The sequence below is a fragment of the Siphateles boraxobius genome, unplaced genomic scaffold (assembly GCF_051911475.1).
Source record: "Siphateles boraxobius isolate OS27281-9 unplaced genomic scaffold, OSU_SipBor_1 65, whole genome shotgun sequence".
NCBI classification, from domain to species: domain Eukaryota; kingdom Metazoa; phylum Chordata; class Actinopteri; order Cypriniformes; family Leuciscidae; genus Siphateles; species Siphateles boraxobius.
Genome location: NW_027509192.1, coordinates 9,368,817 through 9,384,472, shown reverse-complemented (window position 1 = coordinate 9,384,472; position 15,656 = coordinate 9,368,817). Strand labels below are relative to the sequence as shown.

The following is a 15,656-nucleotide window of genomic DNA, read 5'->3' as shown; positions in this document are numbered from 1 at the left end:
TGTTTTTGTGTTATCGACTAATTGAGAGTTCCTGCAACCATTTCAGATCTTGATGCTTTTAATTGGGAAAAAACGAATTAAATATCTGGAAATTAAACTGTCTGAGTAAAAATAAGACTTTTCTTAGAAAAAATTGTCAACTGTTTTCGTCCGAATAGTTTTTTTAAACGTAGATATAGACTTTTATTATGTAAAGCATCCCGTAGTGGTGCAAACGGAAGTATGCATGTGTATATTTGAGCATGTGCAGTTGAACGCGCTTGCCTGACACTATCTATCATACAGAAGGCAGCTCTGGTGCGGTGGAAACATGCCGACCTTGTCCTTGCCTCTTTCAAACCTGCTCAGAAATAAAGAGAGTTTTAAGAGACTGATCACGCACTTTAAGTATCTGCACACTAGAAGCGGGACATGGTCGGTCAACTGCAGCACTCCATGGACCAGACGCTCCTGGGGTCCGAAATATATTCTCGTGTCCCGGAGGCAGGGTCCCCTGGGACAACTGACAGCAGGGAACATGTGCACCAGCTCCAGTGACGACAAGACCAGCTGGCTCTGGTCTGTTTACAATGAAACCAAACAGCGAACGCAAGGTTAGTTACATGTTATAGAAATGCCTGTTTCCTCTAAAGATCCCGGTGATCTGTCAGAGGACCAGAAGGCTCTTTGGATGTTGTATATGAGCAATGCATAAATACATTTTTATTCTATCCCGGTGTCATATCATGTCGTATTATATTATAGATTGTTAAAGTTTTGTTATTGCAGTGATATGTGCTGGCCTCTGTATGCCATGATTGGAGATGTTATATGACTATATAATGCATGCATTTATGTGCTTGCAAACCACATATATAAGAGAGAGAGAGAGAGTGTGTTGAATTGATCTTTGTGTGTGAGCTAAGTGTGTGTGTGTCTGTGTTGAGCTTTGAATTGATTTTTGTTTTGTTTACATTTTTCTTCTAATATTTGTTTTATTTTATTTCAGCTTTATTAAAAAAAATGTTTAGTAACAATAACAACACTTGTTTTTACATGAAAACCATCCAAGATTATATTAACATGCAAATAATTACTTTTCATAATGAATGTCTCAATGCAGGTTAATCATTATTCATTTGAGTTCCTTTTGAATTTATTCTTTTTATTATAGCCTATAATAAGCAAGCATAATAAAACTGTGAACTTAAAGGGTCAATTATTTATTAACACACAAGTATGTTGTTTTTCTACAGATTTAATTCCTGTGATATCAAGTAACTTTGTCAACCCAGACACCATCTTTGCCAATAATCAGATGAGTCTGCAGGACATTGAGATCTATGGCTTTGACTATGACTACACACTAGCTTTCTACTCCAGTCACCTTCACACACTCATTTTCAACATCGCCCGAGACATCCTCATCGAAGAGCACAGGGTAACAAATTCTGTTATGTTTAATAATGTCATTTGTAATAATTATGAAATCTGTCAATATTTTCCATGTGGTGGTTATGCTAGTGGCACAGAAATTACACACTTAAAACCAAGATATTTAAAAGATTTTCAGTAATTTTAACAAATGAATGCCTTTGGAAACAATATTTGGTCTTTTTCTGTCCTCATAACAGTATCCAGAGGGATTGAGGGAATATAATTACATCCCTAATTTTGTGATTCGTGGTCTGCACTATGATGTCCAAAAGGTATGCGTTCAGTCCTGATCAAGAATTTTCCTGAGTTTTCAATACTTAACTTGTCAATCTCATCCGTATTTTTCTAGGCCTTACTGATGAAGATTGATGCCTTTCATTATATCCAGCTGGGTACTGTGTACAGGTAGAGTGTAACAAACATATCTACTTTACTAATTTTATATATTATTAATCTCAAGATATGTTCGCTCATTGTCATGTCAATGTTTCTGTAGGGGCCTAAATCCTGTGCCAGAAAAGGAGGTCATAGCGATGTATGAGGGTTCCCACGTACCCCTCGAGATCATGAGTGACTTCTATGGCAAGGTCTGTATGCTTACCGTCTTTTGCTTGTCAAGGGGTTTGTTTGATATCTTAAAGGTGCAATGTGTAATATTTCTGAGGATCTATTGACAGAAATACAATATAAGATCCATAACTATGTTTTCAGTGGTGTATAAAGACCTTGCATAATGAACCGTTATGTTTTTATTACCTTAGAATGAGACATTTATATCTCCATAACAGCGGGCACCCCCTTCTATGGAGGTCGAAATATTGTATCGTCATGTTTCTACCGTAGCCCTAAACGGACAAACGCGTTATGTTACTATGTTGCTCTTCGTGCAAGGAAGCAAGCTTAGTTCAGCGAATAAAACACTGACACAATGATGAACAAGTAACAATAATATTCGCAATAACATATAGTTTTACTGAATAATTAAGTAAACATTATTTCTTCATTTATCCTTGTAAAGAAACCTCATTGCTGAACTGGCTACTCCCTGCTGTCTCAGACGATGACATATTTTCCTGTCGGCCACCGTAACTTTTGTTAGTTGCAATTCGTAACCTCACCACTAGATGCTGCTAAAAATCACACACTGCACCTTTAAAGGTGCGGTCACGTAAAACTCCAATCCTGTAATGTTGCTGTTTGAGCACCTGCAAAGTTAGAAAGCACAAAGTAACTCTAAAAAGGAGTTATTCTCTATAGCAGTGCTGAACTCCCTGAAACGCCTAGATTGTAGTCTTGAGTTTTTTTCCGGGAACGAACACGTCACAATATTCCTCATTTAAGGAATTTCTGCCCAAGGCATACGCAAAAAAAGGGGCGGGGTAAGTAGTGTGTTGAAACTCATGATTATGGTAAGAGGCGTGACATTTCCAAAACTCGCTCGAAGCTGTTGACCAATCACAACACTCTGATCTAACCGACCAATCAGAGCACATTGCGCTTTTCGGAAGGAGGGGCTTCATAGAGACCGAAACTAAACAGAGTGTTACTGACAGACTGAATCTCTATTCTAGTAGACCCCAAAAACAAAATCAAGACTTTGAAAAAGGGCATAACAGTTCTCCTTTAACACAGCTCTTCTGATGTCTCGTGCAGAGCTCTCACGGTCACACCATGAAGCAGTTCATGGATATCTTCTCCCTGCCAGAAATGACTCTGCTGTCGTGTGTTAATGACTACTTCCTGAAGCACAACATCGACTACGAGCCTGTTCATCTTTATAAAGACGTCAAGGTATGGTTGTTCCTCAAAACGTGCCTTACAATCTTCTTAAACCTTCTCAAGATTTCCTTCACCGATATCAGTTTCTAAGGAGACGAAGGGTTGTCAGATTTAGGGCACAGCAGATGTAAGAAGGCTCAGAATCTTTTGAGCACACATTTTGGATAAATATGGCTCCTGAAAGTGCTATTTAAGGTTGCAGAGAGCAGCATGGAACAGTCTAATTTTAGAGGGAGCGTTTGGAAGTACCATCTGTGCCACGTGTCTGAAGAGAAGCAGTGTTACAGATGGACAGATGTCTTTTAGTGGGTCTACAGATCAATTTAATCAATATGAGATGCACATCATTGCTTTTATGTTCAGTCCTCCCTCATTATGCATTAACAAGTCTCAGAGGATTTCTGACTGTCCCCAGATGAAATGAGCGAGAGCTTTCACAGGAGGTGTCTGGTGGTGCGTCAGGGCTTTGTGTGTTGCTTCACTTTATATAGGCTTTGATATTCTGCATCTGGTGTGTTTCTCCGTTCCCAGGAGGCCATTGGAGATGTCCATGTCAGAGGGATTATGTATCGAGCGGTAGCGGCTGATATCGGTAATTTAAGCAATATGTTTGTCTATTTGAGAGATCTGACCAAATCTCTCAAGCATCTTGTGACATATTCACATGAATTGTTTAATAATAATTATAATAATGATATATCATTACAAATATGATCGATAAATATGTACTGTAATATACATATCTAAATATTTGTGCTGTCACATCAATTAATCTTGATTAATCACATCTAACATAAAAGTTTGTAAATATGTGTATATATGCAAACACACACTCAAGCTTTTATGTTAATCGCAATTAATATATTATATAATACATTTTATGAGTGCTGTCAAATCGATTAATCTACAATAATAATAATATTCATAATAATAATTATTGTTATAAATAAATAAATAAAATGAATTATGGACAATGTAAAAGTGTAATAAAATATTGACCTGCTGTAATGGAAAATAATAATAATAATAATATTATCATTATAAATATGACTGATAAATGATAGTCACTGTAATAAACAATATAAAAATGTAATAATAATATGTCCATAACCTATAATTATAATAATTGCAGCAACAATATTTATAATTATTATTGGCATTACTACTTACTGTTATACACAATACAAACGTGTAATAATAATTTGGTATACAATAATGATGATAATGACATAATATTTGTATTAACATTTCATATTGTGTTACTATTATAAATATGATTCTCAATTAATAACTGTACTGCAATGTAAAATATAAAATGTAATATAAGTGATATACTGATCTACTATAATGAATTAATAACAATAACATTTATATTTATTTAATTGTTTTATTATTATGGTAGTATTTAATATGATGTACATATATGTGCGCACTACTCCCCTGTTTTGTAATCATCAGTGTAAATTACACAATTTAGATGTTCTTGTTATTCTTGTTTTTTTCTGCAGAAAAGTACATCTGTTACGGTGAACAGACACATGCTGTTTTACAGAAGCTGTATAAGATTGGCAAGAAGATGTTTTTGATTACCAACAGCCCTTTTGATTTTGTGTGAGTGCAACCAAGCTACTAAATTGAAAATAAATTCAAAATAAACATCAATACACATAAATAAATGGATCATATGAGAGACACCTTATTACAAAGAATTTATACAAAGCCATTGTGATAAACCAATTGTGAGAAAATGCTCTATTCAAATAAAATGTCTTTTAATTTCCTATTATGTAGAGATCGAGGCATGAACTATATAGTTGGGAAAGACTGGCAGGACCTGTTTGATGTTGTCATAGTGCAGGCCGACAAGCCAGGCTTTTTCAACGACAGGAGGAAGTAAGTTCCAAAAATCCTAAGAAATCTCTGTCCAGGTCTGGCAGTGTTACATCACTTCTAAATCAAAGTCATTCTGCCATATTTTTCCCGGTTTCTGAAGACCATTCAGACGAGTTACTGATAAAGGCGTGTTGTTATGGGACAGAATTCACCACCTTGAGAAAGGGCAGATCTATAAACAGGTAATCTTTCATGCCCCAGTGTTCAGCTGCCAGCTGTTTCTATTCGATGATGGTGGTGGAATCTGATCTGTTCACCCTTGTCTGCTTTCAGGGAAACCTGTATGAGTTTTTGCGGCTTACAGGATGGAGGGGCTCAAAGGTTTTGTACTTTGGAGATCACATTTACAGTGACCTTGCCGTAAGAATCAGATTATGTCCTTTTCAACATATACACAACTATATTATTGTGCTTTGATTTGATAATAAGCATAAAAACACCGATATTATTAATATTATTTGCAAGTCAGAATGCAAACATGTCTTAGCATGCTCTGTATAGATATCAAAGACAATGACTTGGCCTTCTGAAAGCATTGTTTTTGATTGTTTGACTTTGAAATGAAAATTATTTCATGATGTGGGTAGGACCTGACCCTGAAACACGGTTGGAGGACAGGAGCTATCATTCCTGAGTTGCGTAAGGAGATCAAAATCATGAATACTGAAGAATACGTCCACACCATGACCTGGCTGCAGGCCCTGACCGGGCTTCTGGAACAAATGCAGGTCAGACCACCAGGGGGCGCACTAAAGCAAACAAAAGGGGGCGCTCTAAAACAGTGTTATTCAAATGGTGGGCTTGGTTCCACCCGGACCACGGGGACATAATTGCGCCATTTTACCGTTTCTACAGATTAAAGATTAAAAACAACGCAGCGCTACACACCACAAGCACTCAAGGTTGTTTATGGTAATGATATACCCTTTCGGAGGAATATCTATAAGATTTTATCTAGAGCCAAAACTGCTTCACTGAAGCCCTTTCCGCTCTGTGCGCGTTGCTTCTCTCTCCCTCGCTAAAAACGTAAAGCGTCACATTAAGAGCTGCAGACGGTGCAGTTATTTTAAGTAGCAGAAACGCTAAAAATGCAGGAAGCGAGAGCGCAGCCAATACAGTTATTTTGATCTGTTATGCAGATGACTATGACTGTTTAAAGGTGACATATTATGCCCCTTTTCACAAGATGTAATATAAATCTATAGTGTCCCCAGAGTGTGTCTGTGAAATTTCAGCTCAAAATACCCCCCAGATCATTTATTATAGCTTGTCAAATGTGCCCCTTTTGGGGTGTGAGCAAAAATGCGTCATTTTTGTGTGTCCCTTTAAATGCAAATGAGCTGCTGCTCCCCGCCTCCATTCAGGAAACTGCCGATCCTTTACACGAGCTTTGTTCGTATACAATAATTAAACACGAATCTCACTCATCCAATTTTGATTTCTCATTTCATGAGCCCTTGAAGTGCATGTACATTTTGAGAACTGCTGAAGATTACATTTAACAATGTTATTACATTATTATTGTTTTTAAAAGTGAACTTTGTTTTAACATTAGATGAGTGCAAAGGTAATCCATAGCGTAAATAAGCATGAAAATGTCCAATATTGACCAAGTTAAACATACTCTTCGCCCAATGAAGTGCATGATGTCATTTCCACTGAGCTAGTTTTGCTCAAGCTGCGTTTGTCTTTATGTGGCAGGTGCACCAGGACCCCGCGTCACAAACAGTGATCCAGCAGTGGATCAGCGAAAGAGAGGATATGAGGTAACTAATCTCAAATTAATCTTTATATTTCTTTCTTACACTTCGACCAGTGTGTTATTTTAGTACCATTGAGAAACTTTTATAGTTTTCATTCATATTTAAAATTAGTTTTTATTCTTATATTATCTGTTTTCATATTCAATTTAGTTTAGTTTTAATAATGTTCCTGGTTTTGTTAATTCTATTTTTATTAGTTTTTGTTTTTTAAAACATGTTTTTATACCGTTTTTATTTAAAAAAAAAAGTCAGGTTTAGTTATTTTAGTACATCAAGTTAAATGAATATGAGAAATGTTGCATTGGCAACAAGCTGATATTAAAATAAGCTTACGTTTTGTATAAATTCATATAAATTTAATTTCAATCAACATTTTTTTTTAAGTAATTTTTTTATTTTATGGTTTTTATTTTAGTTTTAGTTAAATATAATAATACAGACACACACATTTCGGTTCATCACAGAGGAATGTGGCGTTTAAAATCATTCATTACACAACATGATTTCTCTTCTATCCAATGTATAGAAAATATAGATGGGATAGAGAAAATGATACACTGTAGAAGAACTTAGTTACTTCAGGCATAATGACTTGTATTTTATTGTATTTTATTTTTCAAATTGAGCTTGAAATGGCCAATAGAAGACCAATTCTTCGAACTTATTTGTTGTTAACAGGTTACGGACCAAAGACATCTTCAACGGCAAGTTCGGGAGTCTTTTTCGCACGTACCACAACCCGACCTACTTCTCGCGCCGTCTTTCCCGCTTCGCCGACATCTACATGGCGTCCCTCAGCTGTCTGCTGAACTACGGCCTCCAGCACACCTTCTACCCCCGACGCACACCCCTCCAGCACGAGTCTCCTATCTGGCCCGAGCAGACCAGCTTCCAGAGCCACAGGACAACCACCGGATCCCAGAGAGAGACTTAAACACTTTAAAGTGTACGTACCGCTGAACAGCCACGGTTAGGTGTTACATCTCTTCCATCAGATTCAGCTTGTACTTCTGTTTCGATAAACGTGAGTCGCTTCAAATAATATAATTCTAGTGTAGATCTGCGCTGTGGAACATGCAATCTGTCGATACCTTCATTTTATATGTAACCTTTCTTGTAAAATGGATGACAATGGAGTTTACATGGATAAGAGAGTACTTGAGGAACTTCGTGCTGTTTTAATGTGCCTCGGAGAAATTTTATTTTTACATTTTGTAAGTCTTTCTTTCATCATTGGCCTTCGTGAATCCATCCCCATGAGGCTTATTGAAAGACTAAGGGAGTGGAGACTTGACTTCTTTTTTTTCAAAGTGAATGTACATATTGAAGGGTTAAAGTTGATTCTGAGCTGAACCTGGTTTCAGATACAGTTGCTAATGAAGAACAAAAGGGAAACTCTCAGGAAGACAGACGGACACTATATTCATCTTGGAAGGATCATAAAAATAATTTCAGTGTTTAATGTTTTAAAAGCCTTACATACTGTATTTTAGCAATATATGATGATAATATACAATGGGCTTCAAAAGTGTGAGACCGCTAGTGAAAAAATACACTACCGCTCAAAACTATGGGGTCAGCAAGAATACACTGATCAAAAGTGACAGATATTTATTATGTTACAAGAGATTTCTATTTCAAATAATTGAATACATTTTACCCCTCAATACTGCTGAACATCACATCAACATCAACAGCTTTGCCTTCACAGGAATAAATACACTTTTTAAATATATTAAAATAAAAAAGTGATTTTAATTGGTAATAATATTATTTTCTTATCAAATAAATGCAGTGAGAGACTTGTGTCCAAAAACATAAAAAAATCTTGCCAACCTCAAACCTTTCAACGGTAGTGTATAATTTGATTTTATTACAAATTATATTAAGTATAACAATTAGAGTGAAAAGTTTAACTGAATTTTTTATTATAAACTTAATTTTCAATAGGGTTTCAGATTTTTGCTCCCTCCTGTATGTTTTTGTCAAATGTTGACATTGTGTAACTGTTTAGAAATCAACCTTTATAGCTGAACAAAATAGCAATAGTTGCTGTACAACGAGAGTTCGCATGACTCTTAAAGTGAAGGAGCGTATAGTAGTACTTTAATTTGCATAATCGCCTGTAAGGCATTCTTTCTGACATGGTAAATATATATTTTTGACTTTTAAAAATAAGTTCAGTTTACTGAACTTGGTATTGTATGAATGTTTGCGTCGTATTTTGAATATACACTAGTTTCTTTTTTGTCTGCTTCACTTTCTTTTTGATACTGAAGGACGTCAGAACCTGTCATTTATTTGACATTGTTCAAAAGTGTTCATCTTTATTAGAAGTGTATTTTATTTGGGATATTTATTACAAATGGAAACAAATTAATCATTGTTTTGTCTTTTTTTATTGTTTTATGCTTTTGGTAGCACAATGCAAAGTATACGGTCTATATATAATTATCTTAAAACCAAATCTCAGCAGGCATCATCTTTTATTGATAAGATTATTAAATAGCCGGCAAAGAGTAATTTGACAAATGGCCTTTTAACAATTGGATACAGTGACCAGATGCTTCAGATTAATTTTTGCTGGTATAAAGAGAGAAAAAAATCAGGAATTAGCTGTAGCCAATATCTGATCTCATTCTTTAAAGCCGATATTATGATGGTCTGACCGGCTCGGAACAAAACGCACTGCCGTGTCACAGTCTCCAGAGCTCATTCTCAATCATGGAGAGCATCACGACAACAGATCTGGCCATGACGGTACAACCTACTATTTTTCCACGCGTGGGCTACAGCATACTTTCATACCTCATGTTTATAAACACTCTACTTTCTGTGTTTAATAACTTGTTGGTAATTGCCGTAATGCTGAAGAACATGCATTTTCTCAATGCGATGAACGTCATCATTCTCAGCCTGGCTGTGTCAGATCTTATGATTGCCACCTGCGGCTCTGCCATCGTCACCATCACAAATTATGAAGGGTCTTTCTTTTTAGGGCATGCATTCTGTGTTTTTCAAGGATTTGCTGTGAACTACTTTGGTGAGTACTGATTAAAAGGTTATTTTATTTGTTTTATGTTATATAATGTGTCCCTAAATATGTTGAGTGTCTGAGGTTTTTTTTCCCATGTGGAGGTTATAATATTTTTCCATATATATTCTGTATATTTTAATGTGTAAAGAACCATTAATATAAAAGCCAATTATTCAATGTTATATTTGAAATATATAATAAGAATAATATAAATATGCAATATTTTTAGCATTAAACATTTAATATTAATATTATAGGAATTTATATAGTATATTATAGTTATATTAGTCTTTACACATGAAAACATAATAAGAGGTTTGAGGAAAATAAAATGTATTTAATAATAATAATTAAAATGTTTTAAATAATTACAAATATTTTTTTTTTTACATTTTAAATATATATTTTTTAATATTTAAAAATATTAAATAATTATGATATTAAATGAATACTTTAATACTAAATAGCATTATTATATAGGATAACATTCAATAATTGGCATTTATATTAAGGCTGTTATATTTTCATGTAAAGATATAATATAATATAAACAGTATTTATATAAATTTAAATTATAATTATAAAAAAAATGTTTTTAAAGACAAAGATATTTAAAGACAAGGGCTATTATATTTATAATAATAGGCTATATTTTTATCTGTACCAAAAACCAATGAATGATTAAAACCGTACCTGTAAAATATGATAAAAAAGTGATTAATCTCATGATTTCTGACCAGTTTTGACTGAGTAAGCTGAATAAGTATTATATATAAAGAAACTTATATAACTACTGCATAAAAAAAGTCTAATAAAATGTATGTTAATGTCTTATTTTCTAGGCCTGGTTTCATTATGCACTCTCACACTACTGGCATACGAGCGGTACAATATAGTCTGCAAACCCATGGCAGGCTTCAAGCTGAACGTCTGCAGGAGCTGCCAGGGCCTGGTGTTGGTCTGGCTCTATTGCCTCCTCTGGGCCGTCGCTCCACTGCTGGGCTGGAGCTCGTACGGCCCCGAGGGCGTCCAGACGTCCTGCTCACTGGGCTGGGAGGAGAGATCCTGGACAAACTACAGTTACCTCATCGCCTACACGCTTATGTGTTTCATATTACCCACTGCTGTTATTATATACTGCTACAGCAACGTCCTTGTGTCCATGAGGAAGGTAGGCGACTCGCTCTTAGTTCATAGTCAATGATTCACTCATAAAAACATCACTTGTTTCATTACTGGATCACTGTAAAAAAAAAAAATAATAATAATTTATAACAACATATGTTTTTACATTGCTTTAACTCATCAAAATAAGTTGAGCAATTTTCTACTTTTTTGTTATACAAGATTCAACAAAATGTCAAAGTCATTTTGATGTCATTTAAAGGGATAGTTCAGCAAAGCGATGCGTTTGTGTAAGAAAAATATTCATATTTAAAACTTAATAAAGTAAAAAAAGCTTCCGGCCAAACGAACATACGGATTTGACTTAAATCTAAGAGCAACTTATACTGCTGATATTTACTCTACGCCATGACGCACTACACGACGTCATAAGTTGCGCTTTATACGCAAGTAGACTGCGTTTGGCTGGAAGCTAGAATTTTACTTTGTAACATGTTAAATATGAATATTTTTCTTACACAAACTCATCGCTTCACTTCAGAAAGCCTTTACTAAAAAATCTCCCGGAGCCGTGTGGAGCACATTTTAATCATGCATAGATGCACTTTTATGGACTTCAAAACAGAAACAGCAATTCACTGCCATTATAAAACTTGGAAGAGCCAGGACATTTTTTTATGTAACTCCGACTGTATTCGTCTGAAAGAAGAATGTCATATACACCTAGGATAACTTGAGGGTGAGTAAATCATGGGCTAATTTTAACTTTTGGGTGAACTATCCCTTTAAGTTGATGACTTTTTTTTTTACATTCACTATGTCACCACATACTAATGTAACTATGTAATTGATATACAGTCTTTATTTGAAGTGTCAAGCTACTTTCAAAAGGTGATTTACTATTTTGATCGCTACCATAGACATCCGTGTTTATATCCGAACTATGATCTTTTATCCTAGTACTTCTCATATCACTGTAAATTACATTCCATCATTTCAGATCAACAAAAGCATTGAACTTCAAGGAGGAAAAAACTGCCTGGAGGATAACGAGCATGCGGTACGGATGGTCCTGGCCATGATCGTCGCCTTCTTCATCTGCTGGGTGCCTTACACCGCCATCTCTGTGGTTGTGGTTGTGAATCCAGAGATCTACATCCCACCTCTGGTAGCCACCATGCCAATGTACTTCGCCAAAACCAGTCCGGTCTACAATCCCATCATCTACTTCCTTACTAACAAACGGGTCTGTTTCATGTGCCTGCATCTTCTTCGACAGAATGCATTGGTATTTATATACAGGGCACACTGTGCAATGAAACGCCCCAGTCATTCTCTGAAATATGATTGTGCAGTTCCGAGAGTCCTCTCTGGAAATCCTGTCCTGTGGTCGATACATCCCTCGTGACACGGCTGGTGTAATGATGAGCCAAAGCAGGGTTATTCCAGTCTGATATGAGGTCTGTCAATGTGAATCATTGTGTATTACTGTTTAAAAAGGCGTATAAATTTGAGGTCAAACATATTTTTTAGAGAAGGATAAAATTAAATATCCAATAATAATAAAAATCCAAGTTGATTGTACTTAAATGTAAGGCAGCAACAATTTTTTAATGCAAAGATGATATTAAAATGCAGAGCAGTAACCTGATACTGTTAAAAGTGAGCATCATAATCTCATAATTAGAGAATAAAACCTTTCCTAATTAATCTCCTCAAAATAGGATTACTGATGTGATCACTATGACAATAAGAGCATAAACTACAGCCTCAATCAAAGACCAGTGCTTATTATCTATTCTATTAAAAATAACGACTCACTTCTTTCAAATAAAAAATGATTTAACCCAGTTCAAAAGTTTAGACCTTGCCAAGAAATCAACAAATGAATAAAACCTTAGTGGCAGAAATAAAGTAGAAAATAATTAAAATCAGGCTTGTGAAGTAGCCTAATTGGCATTGTTCCGGTCTGGAGATGACATCTAGGAACCAGCAAATTGCCTAAAACAAAAAAGCATCCCTGGTGACCATCAACCCTGCAGGGTGTTAATTGAAAAACGCAAACAAATGGAGAACCATGGTAATGATGAGGGTTAAAATAAAGGGCTTTATTAGCTACAGCCTCTCAAAAAGCAAGAGACAAGAGATGGAGTAAAACTAAGGTGCAACTTTATTCATATAGAAATCGACATGTGATTGAAAAAGACATGGAATTAGCCGTTATTTGACTGGAGATGAGAAGTAATTCCACCTTTGTTTGGGGACAAGTGAACAACACATGGCAAGACACTATAGAAGTTGCATTTGTGGCTGCCAATTGTCTAGTTTTGCTGGTGACTTTACACGTAGGAATTCTCGCCAACTTGTTCGTGGCGTGGGCCGTGCACCACCAGAAGTCTCTCCAGACGTCCAACAACGCGCTCCTGGTGAATCTGGCCGTCATTGACATCCTGCGATGCGCAATTGACTGCCCGTTGCTGCTCAGCATTGTTTTGAGCGGTCGCGATGCGGCTCGAGACCTCGGACTGCTTTTCTGCAGCGCGCAGATCGCGTCGTTTTCTCTCATCTGTTGCGTGCAGTTGCTCACGCTGGCGTGCATCAGCGCCGAGCGATATCAAGCCATTGCGCATCCGTTTAAAAGCGCCGAGAGCAGAAAACGGGTAAGGGTGTGGATTCTCTTGACCTGGCTGGCTCCAATCTCCATATCTGTCATTTGCGTGATATTTGCGAAAGACTCGCCGGTGTACGTAAGATGCAGAGGCTTGCGGATGGAGACTTTCGACTCTTACGACACGTTTGGACTTTATATTTTGACTCCCGTATGGTGCGTTTGTTTGACGGCCATCGTTGGATTCTACGGGCGCATTTTCATGTTGGTAAGAGCGCACGGTCGGAAAATATTCGATAAGGGTTCGCTTCCACCACCTGGTAAAAAGAAAGAGGATAAAAAGCAAAAAAAGGAGGAAACAAAGAATAGTATTAAAAATGAGACAGAAAATACTGAGTCAATCGAAACTGGTAATTTAAAACCCAATGAAAAAGAGCCGTCTGGAGAAAATAACCAACAATATTTACATCCAACATCTGAGGAACTTCCCACAACAACTGTGACTTACTATTTAGATGTAAACGAACCAGAGATTGTGACTGAAAAATCCATGAATGAACTTCCCAATGAAACGCCACATGTTCTAGAAGGTATTGTGGAACCAAGCGACCACCAAGATACTTCTCCATCGGCCAATGAAGAAGTTGGTGCTGTAGAGTCAAGCAAAGTTACTGATGGAGAAGTTTCTGGAGGATCAACTAATGGAGAAGAGGGTGATGAAGACCCAATTGACCACCTAGATACAACTTCAGAAACTTCTCCATCAACTAATGAAGATGTTACTGTTGAGACAAGCACTCCACAAGATATTACTGAAACTTCTCCAGCATCAGGAAATGTAGAAGGTGCTGAAGAGCGAAGCGCTTCTCAAGAAACCGCTGCAGAAACGTCTCCAGCATCAACTGGAGACACCACAGCTGCTCCACAGGAGGATGAGGAGGAGGAGGAGGAGGTGGGTGCTGTCTGTATGATGCCGTCTCTCGCTCAGAGAGAAAGAGGAAATGCCAAGAAGGAGAGCAAACTGGCCAAGCGCTCTGGATACATCATCTTCACCTTCCTCATATTTTGGATCCCGCTAATTGGGACAGTGGTCTTGAATCACTTCTATTACCAAGATGGCAATCTAACAGTGAGTTGAGTTGCGGGATAATATAATTTGTCTCACAATTTAAATGACAGCACACTTACATGAGAAAACCGCATTAACCTAATCCTTGAAGCTTAAGGATTAATCTAGCTCAACTCTTTTCATTTAGGCCTACTGCAAAAAATAAATAAATAAATAAATATCAATATTAAAGATTCAAGATTTTGCTGAATTAATTCATATTTAATTTATAAATTTTCAACTTCTTTAAGTTATTCAAGATTCAACTTTTAATTTAGGTTGAAATGACTTGAACATCCAAGTTGATTGTACTTAAAGAAAATAAGGCAGCAAGTTTTTTTACAGTGTGGTCAGCTACTTAAATTGTGCATTAAATACAAATAAATAGTAGATTTTAAAAAGTAATAATACTAAACAAAAATAGCAATCAGGCAATGAGTAGTCAAATGTACAGATATAATAATAACAAATCTTTTTTTTTCTTATTTTAAGTGTAAACCCTTTATAGATTTTCTTTATGCTTATAATACAAAATAAAATAAATAAATAATAATTATGGAAGAAATTAGTGTTCAGATGTTTGTTCTGGGTATCATCCAGTAGCTATAACACAGTTATTAATGTGTTTCAGGTGGATGTTTTTCGGGAGCTGGAGATTTTAACAGTGTCTTTGGTCTGCATGACATCCCTCACTAACCCCATCATCTACGCAGCGGTCAATCCTCAGTTCCGCACAGAATTTCACAATCTGAAGACGAAATGGAAAGCATTTTTTACATATTCATAGTTTTATACTCTTTTGACTTTTACTTGTGGGGTCATCAGAGCTTTGAAACCACTATGCCAAACACTTCTGTCTGATGTAGACTAATTATTTGCGTTTATCCGCTGTTAAAGGAGTTTATTTGTGTTTTCCTGTGACTTTGG

At 36.2% G+C, this 15,656-nt stretch overlaps 2 protein-coding genes across 2 annotated transcripts; both read left to right on the top strand.

Moving 5' to 3' along the window:
* Positions 1-7: 7 nt before the first annotated feature.
* Positions 8-9,231, top strand: nt5dc3 (5'-nucleotidase domain containing 3). Its single transcript, XM_077210732.1, has 14 exons — positions 8-593; positions 1,236-1,420; positions 1,614-1,688; positions 1,766-1,821; positions 1,913-2,003; positions 3,070-3,207; positions 3,727-3,787; positions 4,704-4,806; positions 4,987-5,088; positions 5,189-5,270; positions 5,362-5,448; positions 5,676-5,816; positions 6,790-6,854; positions 7,530-9,231. Exons 1-14 carry the CDS (start codon positions 311-313, stop codon positions 7,783-7,785), a joined length of 1,725 nt encoding a protein of 574 aa, XP_077066847.1. The 5' UTR covers positions 8-310; the 3' UTR covers positions 7,786-9,231.
* Positions 9,232-9,509: 278 nt separating this feature from the next.
* parietopsin lies at positions 9,510-15,548 on the top strand. The gene is made up of 4 exons (XM_077210733.1): positions 9,510-9,894; positions 10,731-11,059; positions 12,014-12,259; positions 15,361-15,548. The coding sequence occupies exons 1-4, from the start codon at positions 9,576-9,578 to the stop codon at positions 15,514-15,516; spliced, it is 1,050 nt and encodes a 349-aa protein (XP_077066848.1). The 5' UTR covers positions 9,510-9,575; the 3' UTR covers positions 15,517-15,548.
* Positions 15,549-15,656: the final 108 nt, after the last annotated feature.